The following is an 11,539-nucleotide window of genomic DNA, read 5'->3' on the forward strand; positions in this document are numbered from 1 at the left end:
TCTCCCTGACTTACTTCATCTAGTATAATGCCCATAATGGTCCACCAATGTTGTTACAAATGGTAGGATTTTCTCCTTTCTCAGGGCTGAATAATATTTGTGTGTGTGTGTTTATTTGTGTATGTCATATCTTTATCCATTCATCTGTTGATGGACCCTTGAGGTTATTTCCATGTCTAGCTATTGTGACGAATGCTTCAATGAACATGGAGTACAGACATTTCTTCAAAGTAGTGATTTCATTTCCTTAAGATATATACTCAGATGTGGCATTGCTGGGTAAAATGGTAGTTCTATTTTTAGTTCTTCTTTGAGAAAACTATGTACTGGTTTTCATAGTAGCTGCACTGATCTAGGTTCCTACCAGTAGCACACCTACATGCACAAAAGGAATTCCCTTTTCTCTAGATCCTGGCCAATACATGTGATCTCTTTCTCTTTCTCTCTTTATGATAGCCATTCTAACATGTGTGGGGCGATATTTCATTGTGGTTTTGGTTTGCAAATAGTCCTGTTGACTAATGATTTTGAGCACTTTTTCATGTACCCATTGGCCATTGGTATGTTGCCTTTGGAAAAAATGTCTATTCAGATCTTCTGCCCACTTTTTAATTGGATTTTGTTTTGAGGTTCTTTTTTGGGGGGGTTGCTATTGAGTTGTATGAGTTCTTTATATATTTTGACTATTAATCTCTTATCAGTTTTTTGGCTTGCAAATATTTCTTCCCAATCTGTAGGTTGCTTTCTCATTTTGTTGATGATTTCCTTTGCTGTGCAGAAGCTTTTTAATCTGTTGTAGCCCCCCCCTTTTTTTTCTTTTGGTGTCAAATTAAAAAAAAAATCATTGCCAAGATCGATGTCAAGGAGCTTACCACCCCTCCCATGTTTTCTTCTAGGAATTTTACATTCAAATCCCTAGTCCATTTTGAGTTGGTTTTTAAGAATGGTTTGAGATGGTAGCCCAGTTTCATTCTTTTGCATGTAGCTGTCCTGTTTCCCAACACCATTTATAGAAGAGACCGTCCTTTCCCCATTGTATATTCTTAAATCCTTTGTCCTAAATTAATTGACTATATATAGTTGTGGGTTTATTTCTGTGGTCTCTATTGTGTTCTATTGATCTATGTGTCCGTTTTTGTGCCAATACTGTATGGTTTTGATTACTATAGCTTTGTAATATAGTTTAAAATCAGGGGGTGTGATGTCTCCAGTTTTTCTCTTCTTTCTTAAGAGTGCTTTGGCTATCTGGGTTGTTTTGTGCTTCTATACAAATTTTTAGGAAATTTTTTCTACTTGTGTGAAAAATGCTATTGGAATTTTGATAGGGACTGCATTGAATCTACAGATGACTTTCAGTGGTATGGACATTTAACAACATGAATTTTTCTAATCCATGAACATGGTATATCTTTCTTTTTATTTGTGTCATCTTCAACTTCTTTAATCAGTGTTTTATAATTTTTATTGTACTGGTCTTTCACCTCCTTGGTTAAATTTATTCCTAGGTATTTTATTATTTTTGATGCCATCATGAGTGGTATTGTTTTCTTATTTATTCTTCCTGATGGTTCATTCTTAGTCTATAGAAACACAACTGATCTTTGTATAGTGATCATGAATCCTGCAACTTTATTGATTTTGTCCTGTAGCTTTTCTTTTCATCCTTTTCACAGGTGTCTCACACTGAACTTCTAATTTTGTTGAGGTTTACTTAATCCATTTTTTTCTCTTATGCATAGTGCTTTTGCTGTCAAGTCTTTGAACTCTTTGCCTAGGCCTAGTCCTGAAGATTTTCTCTATTTCCCACCCAAATGTTTGATAGTTTTTACATCTTACATTTAAATCTGTGATCTATTGTGAATTAATTTTGTGTCAGGTGGAACATTTAGGTTGAGGTTGAGTTTTGGTCTCTGGATGTCCCCTAGAAGGATTTTATGGGGAAGAAACAGCCTCAGAGAACTTAAATAATCACCCAAAATCACACAGTATGGTGTTGGGATAGTGGGACTTAAACCCAGGTCTGTGTGTTTTTCTCCTACTCCTTACTGCAACATCTACATCTGGACTTTCTCCCTGGGATGGGCCGGGGCTGGTTAGGGAGTGGGGAGCAACTTGATTAGCACTCATGATCTTATGTCCAGTGGCCTCCTTGGGAAAGGGTCATTCAGTCTATCAAGAGACACTGGCAGAGGCTGTCACAGGTCAGAGTTAATGGTGCCCCGAGGATATTGCCTAAAGCGTGCACAAACATCCACAGGTTGAGAGTCTGAACGCCTATGAATTCCCTGAGTTTATGAAGGAGGGAAGCGTATTCCCGAGAGAGGAAACAGCAAACATGGAGGCCCAGAGGTGTGGCTAAAACTGGCTAAGTGGGTAGGGGGCCATGAATGGCACATTTAGGGGCTTGTGGTCCTTCTTGCAGGGGATGGAGAGCCAAAGAAGTGTGTGAGCAGGAAGGAGGTGGGCAGATGGATGGTTTTAGAAGGTCCCTCTGCTGTGTGCAAGGAAGGGTGGGTTAGAAGGGGCAAGGCGATGCAGTAAGGAGGTGATACAATTCACCTGGTCCCCAAGCCCAGTGGCTGGACTTGGTATTGGCCACAGGGAGGGAGGACATGGGGGATGAGGAGAGGGCTAGCACCCAGGCTTCTGGTGTGGCCCTGGCTGGACAGAGGTGCCGATGCAAAAGTCGAGCCAGCTGGGGAGCCCCCAGGCCCCTTGATTCTTGCCCAGCTCAGAAGCAATCCCCCCTCCCTTCACTGTCCTGAGGCTGCTCACTGTTTGAAGGTAGCACATTCAGGGGACTTTAATGGCGACACCTCTGCTGCTGACATAAAGGAGAGGTTGTTCTTTCTTGCTGTTCAGCACAAACTCAGGCAAACGAGCCAGTGGTGCCCAGAGGCAGAGGCCCATGCCCAGAGCCTGGAATGGGCTGAAAAAACTGGGCCAGAATCTCCTGACTCGGGCTTTCTGAGCCATTATGTGGCTGTAACTCCTCACCCGTCTCTCCCAGGAGGGCTGGGTCCGGGCATCAGAGCCGGCCAGTGCAGGCCCAGAACCTGTCAGGAGGGGCCCATCACCTGCCCTCTGTATGCTGGACCCCAGTGCCCACCCCACCCCCCACCCCAAAGTCTCACCATGGGGCCTGGGGCTTGACCTGGGTCCCACTGTGTGTCCCAGCCAAGTTATGCCCTTTTGGTCCCAAGGGTTCCAGTCCACTGCTGGGCTGCCGCTGGATCAAGCAGTGCCTGGACCTTTTCATGACTGTTTTCTGGCATCCTTTCTCCTCCTCCTCCTCCTGCTCTCCTCCAGTGCCTGCCTCCTTCTCTACCACCATTCACTCCATTACTCTCATTCATTCACAAATGTTCCCAGCCCTGAACTGAGTGATACCTGGGACCTGGAGATGATTCAAACCCAGTGTCCGCCCTGGGGAAGCTCCCAGTCTGGTGGGGGGAGGTGAAATCCACAGACAAACTATCATGATTCAATCCTCCGCCATAGGAGCCTTTGAGAGGAAGCTGCTTTGCCTGCTTGGGGGGCGGGGAGGTGCAGAGGGAGTCAGAGAAAGCCTCAGAGGCCCAGCCCTTTGCAATGGGCCAGGGAGCAGGAGGTAAACAAGGGTAGGACAGAGTCCTGGGAGGAGGGGACCTCGTCTGCAAAGGCCTGGAGGCGGCCAAGTGCTGGGTGTGTGTGAGAAAACAGCAGCCGGTTGGGTGGCTGACGCACACACGCTGGGTGGGAGGACCTGGGACCAGTTGACAGGGACCTGAAAGGCCCTGGGCTCTGGGCATGTGGGGGAGGGGGGCTTCTGAGAAGGAAGTAGTGTGAGCAGAGGTGTAATTTTGCAAGGATGGGGGGGATGGAAGGGGGCAGGGAGGGGCTGGTGCCCAGGAGCAGGGCAGGAGCCAAGTGAAGCAGGCAGGGGTGTGGCAGGAGAAACCAAGGGGCTGGGGGGCTAGGGGCTGGGTAAGGGGAGGGGAGGAGAAAATACAGTGAGCCATTACCAGGTGGAGGAGGTGGAAGGGGACAAGTCCGATTGGATACACTGATTGGGAGGTGCCCCGGGGATGACTGGCAGTGGATGCTACAGGTACCCGGATGCAAGAGAGGGTCTGGGCTAGAGATCAGGGTGCCAGGTCCTTGAGGATGGCGGGGTGGGGGGGTGATTCCCCAGCCCTGCTAGCCTGGAGGAAGGGGATCTGAGACTGCAGTGGATTGGACAGCCATGGAAGGACTTTTCAGTAGGGTCATTTGGAGGGGGCCGTGGTGAACTTGGGAGTGCCTGGTCTGCAGAGGGGAATGCTGCTGCCCCGGAAATATAAGCCCCCACACTGGCCTCCCTTTCCCCTAGAGCGCTGGTCCAGCTGTGTCTCTTTCTGAACTTCCCCCGCCATCCCCCTCCTCTCTTTTGCTCCGAATCTGTGGGCCCCCTGCTGACTGTGGGCCCCCTGCTGAAAATCCCGAGGGACAGGGGCCACAGGGGTGATGAGGAGTATTTGGTGAGAGGAACACGTGAATGCGGGCTGCCCACTGTTCCCGCACTGTGCTCGGGAGGCTGGCTGCTGTGGGCAAGCTCTGGGAGTGGGGCCCACGCTTCCTGCCCCCCAACAGGGCTCTGCATGAGGGGGCTTGGTAGGGAGGCCTGGATGTAGGGCTCAGTCCTGGCACTCACCCACAGATGAGCGGTGTGCCCCCCTCCTGCCTCTGGGGAGATGGCCACGGTGATAGTCCCCTTCTTACCAGCTAGCCACCCACGCCCACCAAGAAGAGGAAGAAACAAATCAGCAGGCCCCAGTGGTCCCGAGCAAAGAGATAAGGAAAAATGTGGAGGGGCCGGGGGGTTCAGGGGATGGACCCAGGAGTCACTTCTGAGCCGGTCCCCCCTGGAAGGCCTGGGCAGGGGGGCTGGTGGGGAAGGCCTCAGGTGACAGGGAGGCCCTTGTGGCTGGAGGAAGGTGCAGGGGGTAGGGGGCAAGGAAGGGGACAAGTCCGGAGGAGCCCAGCCTCTGTCTCTATGACGGGAGGGTCTTGCGGATGGCAGAACTATTAGAGAGTTCTGACCAGGGTGTGATCGGGCTCCCCTGTTTTTCAGGTCCTGCAGGAGCTGCTGGAGATAACTTTGGGGGGGTGGTGTTAGGGGGACAGGCCCCAGCCTAAATCTCTGAGCCCAGGGGTTGGAGAAGGTGCCCCTCTAGACTGCCTTTGCCCCTCCGGGGAAAAGGGCTGGGGGCAGGAGGGGGGTGAGGGAGACCAGCACCCCAGATGGCTTCTAACAGCAGACTGTTCACATGGGCAATGCTACACTGCAGGTGAGCTCCCTGACCTGGCCTGGGACAGGGAGAAGACATTATGACGGAGGACACCAAAAGGAACAGAGTCAAGAGTTTAGGGAACAGAACAGCTCTGAGGCCAACCCCATCTCATGACCCAACCTGGGAAACGGACCCAAGACCACGTAGCTCCTGGTCAGAGATGGTGACATCGCAGGGCCCCGCCGGGCTGGGGTCTTGCTAGACCCAGGTGCTCACAGCTGTGGGAAGGGTGGGGTAGGCGAGCAGGGATATACTGGGCATCCCTCTGATGCAGATGACGTGGGCTGCGTGGTGCCGTCCGAGTGCCTGCGGGCCTGCGGGGCTGAGATTGGCTGCTCCAACATCGCCTACCCCAAGCTGGTCATGGAGCTGATGCCCATAGGTGAGACTCTGGGAGGGGTCAGGGCGGGGTGTGGGGTGGAAGGGTGGGGCAGCAAGGCTAAGGGGCGGGATGGGGGGAGGGGCGCTGTGGAGGCCATTCTGGATCCAGTGTGACATCCAAGTGGGATGTCACTCATCAGGCAGGAAAGGAATGTAATAATGTGGGAAAATACTCACATGGACCCCCGCCATGGGCTGCACAAGATTCTAAAGACGTTTCATGGGAATACCTTCCATCGCCTTGAGAACCCCAAGGGCTGCTACCATCATCCCCATGTTGGAGACAGGGGACTGAGACCCAGAGAAGTTGCTGGGGCTTGCCCAAGTTCACGTGGCCAATGAGCCCCAGAGCTGTGTTCTCAGCCCAGATAATCTGCCTCCAGTGCTTGTCCTCTTCCTCCCTGCTGTCCCATCCCCTGAGTGAGGTCAACCTGCTTCCCACTGCTGGCTGTGAGGTAGTCAGCTCCATTTTACAGATAGGGAAACTGAGGCACGGAGCAGGGAAAGCGACTCCTCCATGACGACAGAGTGGCTGAGACATGAACCCCACCCAGTCTGTCTGGCCCCAAACCCACTGCTGACCGCTAGGATCAGGAGCTCAGGCTCCCTTAAGCCCCACACCTCCTGCCTCCACCTATAGGTAGAACTAGGGGGCGGGTTTTGGACTTTCCCACATTCCTTGTCCAGCAGAGCCAAAAGAGGAGATAGCCTTCTGAGACCTGGTTTCCTCTTCAGATTCCCAGACCCTGAGTCTCCCTCACTCCCCGTGGCTTCCCCTCCAGGAGCTTTGTGGCCCTGCCCTGCTTTCCCTCCCTCCTGGGACGTGTTGGCCCAGGGGATGTGAGTTCACAGAGCTGGGATCGAATCACAGCTCGCTGGCTGAGATATTTGGGGCGTGTCACTTCTGCTTGAAGCTTCATTGTCCTCATTTGTAAATTCAAGATAATGACGCCTACCCACCCCTCAGCGTGTTGTTGCTGGGATTAAACATAATAATGCCAGGACACCGCCTGGCACAAGGCTTGGCCTCACGGTGGGTTCCCACCTCTGGGCCTCACCTTCCTTTTCTGTTCTGGGGGTGGGGTTAGGTCGCTAAGCCCCCGAGTGCTGACACCCAGCCATTGCTGGGCCATAACCTCTCTCTAGGCCTTGAGCTCCCTTTCTGAAATGTGGGTTGAGAATAAGCCCCAAGTTAATCCACCTCCCTGAGCAAGAGAAACAAGATGGAGAAACGTTTTGGGGGAAAACCATGATCTAACTCACTTTTCTTTGGCCCCAACCCAGTCAGCACGCTAAGTGAACAGAGAGGGCCACGGGAGGCCTGGAAGTCACACAGCGGGTCAGACACAGAACCAAGGCTAGGCAAAAATAGTACCAGGGTGGCTGAGCCCTCAGGGAAGGGGACCCTCAGTCAGGTTTAAACTAGGGCAAGGGGTGGAGGACAGAGAGAGAATCTGCAGGGATGGAGGCGAGGTGCTTAGACACTTGAAGAAAAAGCACAAGAGGCCTTGGATATACAATCAGACTGAGGCCCAGAGAAGGGAGCTGACCAGCCTGAGGCCACACAGCACTGAGATGGAAATTGAGCATCCTTCTGTCTCTCAGGGCTCCCGACTCTCAGCCCCTCTCAAGCCCACGACTTCCAGAAGGCTTTGCAAAGCAGACCCTCATCCACCCCCCCCATGGGGACCCCTCCCTCATTTTCAGCCAATCCCTGTGTAGATTTTTCTCTCTCTCCTGGGGAACCAACCGCATCTCCTTTTCCAAAGAAAGGGGACCCCCTCTGCCTGCTGGGGCCTGCCACACACAGGCCACCAGGCCCTGCCCGGGTTGTGACCTCTCAGCAGAGGGTCCCGCCCCAGGCCTTCCTGTCCCCACCCCACTGCAGAGTTTTGCCTCTGGCCACTGAGTCCCTGGGCACCTTTCCTCCCGCTAGGAGCTTCCACTTCCTTGTCTGTCAACGGGTTAATAATGCTTCCGTCAAGTAAAGGCCTGGGTGTGAAAGTGCTTTGTCACCTGCAAAGCTCCTCAGAGACGGGAAGCTCTGAGTGCACCCAGAACAGTAGAAGCCATCCCCGTTGTGACAATGGGGCCCGCAAGCTGCAGGCTCCAGCCGCAAATCCAGAAGTACCCCACCCCCCGCCGCCCCCCCCCACCTCCCCACCCCTGCCCCGCAATTGCTCTTGGCTTCCAGCCTCTCCTCTCATATCTGGGCCTTTCTCCCGTGAACACCTCCAGCCTCCTTCCTCCCGGGGCTCTGCTCTCGAGGACCTGTGAATAGCCGCTCCTGACAGTGGGGCCTCAGAAAGGAGGATGCAGGCAGGAGGGGCTCCTGGGCAGGGTCACAGCAGCCCCTTCCCTGCCCTCCAGGTCTGCGGGGGCTGATGATCGCAGTGATGATGGCTGCGCTCATGTCGTCGCTGACGTCCATCTTCAACAGTAGCAGCACGCTCTTCACCATGGACATCTGGAGGCGGCTGAGACCCCGGGCTGGCGAGCGGGAGCTGTTGCTGGTGGGCCGGTATGGTGGCTGGGGGGGTCTTGGGGGGAGTGCCAGGCCCCAGGGACAGGCTGGGACATGGGCTCCCCAGCCATGTGAGGGATGGCCCAGGAGGCCTTCCCAGAGGGGGTCTTTGAGGGGTGAGTTGGGGTTTGCAGGTTGGAGAAAAGTCCATCCCCCTTCCCATGTGGCTCTGGTCACCCCTTCACGGCCACGGCCCTCATCTTTGATGTATCTGTTTCTCTAAGCTTCATCTAAGGGCATCTCTGCTGGGGAGAGGCTCCCTTCCCCAGCCATCCCAGAGATCTCTCTGTCTTCCCCCAATCTGAGCCCTTAGCCCTCCTGACAGAGGGGGCCCAGAGCTGGTTTTCGGGGGGCCCCACTCAGGCCATAGCTGTCCCTGGCCCCCCTGAGCTTCTGCCGTTTCCTCCTAGCCTTGCTTGTCCCCTCCTTTTCACCTCAGTGACTCACCCCATGATCTTTCTAGACTGCCCAAGTGACCCCTCCTCCACGTAGCCCTCTCTGATAACCCCCGACCAAGAAATGGGCCTCTCTCCCCTCTAAGCCTCCCACAGGGGATCATCATCAGAATCCTCCCACAGCACACGTGTCTCCCTGATGTCCCCCTCCCCACCCCCTGCTCCCACAAGGACGGGCTGGAGCTGTGTTGGCAGAGTACCCGGGAGTCCTTTGGGGTGAACTCCGCAGTGGGTGACGGGAGGTCGGCATCTCAGTGTGCGTATGTGCTTGTCTGCTCGGGTCCTTTCCTAGGTCCCACCCACCGGTCTCCCTCCAGGCCCTTGCAGCCCCTGACTCCGCAGGTCAAGGGGTCCAGCCTCCCATTCCTAGCTCGACCAACAGGGCAGCCTCGGGCTCCTGGCCCTAGGCACCCATCCTCAGGGCGGGGTCTCTCCCGGAGTTCTCGTCACTTGTCCCAGGGATGCAAAACAGCCGAGCCTCTTCCAGAAGGGCCCTGTCAGGACACGCCACTCAGCAGGCAAGTGTGAGCTCATCTGTGGGCTCACTGCCTCCTCCAAAAACAAGGAGCCTCTCCCTCTTGCCTGGCGGGAGGCTTCTGTGTCAGCGGGTCCTGGCCCCTTGACCTCCTCTCCCTGCCGTGTGGTTCCCCTGCCCCTCCTCCGTGGCTGTGTGGCCCTGGAAGCCTGTCCTTGTCCGACAGACTCCTCCACAGCCCTTCCGGGCTCACATCCTGGGACCTGACACCTGAAAGCCCCCTACCTCCCCGCCTCCTCGGAAGCAGGCTTCTCTCTTGCTCCCACCTGAGACCGAAGTCCTAAACTGGTTTCCCCTCTACCCCCAGCCACAGGGCCCTTGACCCTCCTTCCCACCTCTCTGACCAAGTCAAGCCCCACCCAACCCAGGCCCTGCCAGCCTGCCTGTGGGCATGCGGCTGTGTGATGTGGGGCGGCTTTCTCACCCTCTCTGGGTCCCGGTTCTCTCAGCTGCCAGTTTGGTGAAGTCGGAAAGGATCGAAGGCTAGGTGCCGGCCCAGGGTTCAGCTCTAATGTGTCTCCCTCTCAAAAAACCGGGACACCCCCTCTACCCAACACCTCCAGCCTCCTAAAACAACACTATTTAAGCTGTGTTTCCTGGATTGTGTGGGGTCCTGTGTCTCTGGAGTCTTGATCCAAGGGGATATGGGACTTAAAGAGAAAGGGGCCGCAGAGCATGTCCAGAGGCCTGGGGAGGAGGCCAGCAGGGGACAGGGACAGGCAGGGGCATGCCAATGACCCTGACAGTCTCATTAGGTTGGGGTGAGGCGAGAGAAGCTGTCACAGGCCTGGGGGAGGTGACAGTTCCACATCTGGGGCCCTGATCTTTGCCAGGCCCCTCTGCCTGGCCCTTCTCCTTTATGTCCCTCTGCTGCTACCCTCTTCTGTCTACCTTCTGTCTATTATTCGGTTCACAAATAGTGCCTGATGCCTGCCTGGTGTCCTGCATTGAGCTGAACAATATAGGGGGCCCAGGAGATCTCAAAGCCCCCACCTGGAGTCCTTGAGTGGTTCGCCTACAACCACAGCTGCGACCCAGGGATGGTGGTCTGATGGCAGTGTGCATGCGTGGGAAGGGATGGGTTGGAAGGCTTCCTGGAGGAGGAGGGCCTTGAGCTGAGTCTTGGAGGAAGAGGGGGTCAGCCAAGGGGAGGAGTTGGAGAAGGGTGTCCTAGGCAGAAGGAACAGCCTCTGGGCTTGGGGTCCCTCTGTAAGGGGGAAGCCCTAGAGGGCAGCGGGAAGGCAAGGGCCCCAGTCTGGGCCACTCTGGAGAGACCAGGCCCCGCACAGAGATGCTGAGTCCAGTGTTGGACGCAGGAGCCCGCGTGGGGAGGGCGGGGTGGGCGGGGTGTTAATGGAGCCCGCCTAGGCCTTTGAAGAGGGCAGTGCCCACCCGCCTGCCAGGCTAAGGGTTAATTAAGCCTTAATCAAGGAGACACCTCCCCCCCCCCACCCTCGCCCTCAGGCTTGGAAGGGAAGAAAGGGAGGTGGGAGGGTAAGCAGACAGGAAGGACCCATCCCAGCAGCACGCTTGGCCTCTCTCGCCAATTGCCATCCTATCCAGGGTCCAGGGGGCCTTGCCCACCCCCCATCTTGGGGTGAGCAGTGTCCAGGTGAGCCAGGACACAGGGGTGAGGGGTACTCAGCTGAGGAGGAACAGATGGGACACCTCAACCCAGCTCTGTCTCCTTAGCTGGAGGAGGTCTGCGGCACCTGAGTGGCTCAGTCATTAGGCATCTGCGTTTGGCTCAGGTCATGGTCCCAGAGTCCTGGGATCGAGCCCCTCATCGGGCTCCCTACTTGGCGGGAAGCCTGATTCTCCCTCTCCCTCTGCTTGTTCTTTGTCTCAAATAGATAAAATCTTAAAAAAAAAAAAAAAAAAAAAAAAAAAAAAGACTGGATGAGGTCCTCCTCTGCCTAGAAGCCCTCCTGGGTTAATGCTTCCTCTGGGTCCCCCTCAGCCCTGTCCTTACCACAGGGTAACGGGCTCATCTGTTTTCTTTGCTCTACTCAGGGACAAGGGCCCACTCGTCACTGAGTCTGGGCTTCTGGCCCAGTGCTCTGCACTCGGGGAGGGGGGACTCCAAATGGGTGGCTGCTGACTGGGCAGCGTGTCCCTGTGGCGGAGGGCTCACACCTAGAAGGGAGGCCGGCAAGAGCCAGAAGGAGTCCCCACAGGGTAGGGAGGCAAAGGAGCTCCTCTGGTCAGAGGTCTCAGGCTTCAGGGAAGAGGAGTCCACATCCCAACCAAACCCAGACCCAAACGCCTGGACCCAGCCCTTGCCCTCTTAGGACAGAGATCACCCTGTGATGGGCACAAGTCAGCAGGCCCG

The 11,539-nt window shown here is 55.1% G+C and overlaps 1 protein-coding gene across 2 annotated transcripts in view; it reads left to right on the top strand.

The window, feature by feature from the left end:
• The window catches only part of SLC5A10 (solute carrier family 5 member 10), a 58,835-nt gene that overhangs the window by 45,463 nt on the left and 1,833 nt on the right, over window positions 1–11,539 (top strand). For both annotated transcript variants that reach the window (XM_082706897.1, XM_082706898.1), the window contains 2 exons: window positions 5,587–5,694; window positions 8,064–8,214. In XM_082706897.1, the coding sequence (XP_082563023.1) occupies window positions 5,587–5,694; window positions 8,064–8,214 (259 nt within the window). The remainder of the gene's footprint in view (window positions 1–5,586; window positions 5,695–8,063; window positions 8,215–11,539) is intronic.

The sequence above is a fragment of the Mustela nivalis genome, assembly GCF_964662115.1.
Source record: "Mustela nivalis genome assembly, chromosome: 17".
NCBI classification, from domain to species: domain Eukaryota; kingdom Metazoa; phylum Chordata; class Mammalia; order Carnivora; family Mustelidae; genus Mustela; species Mustela nivalis.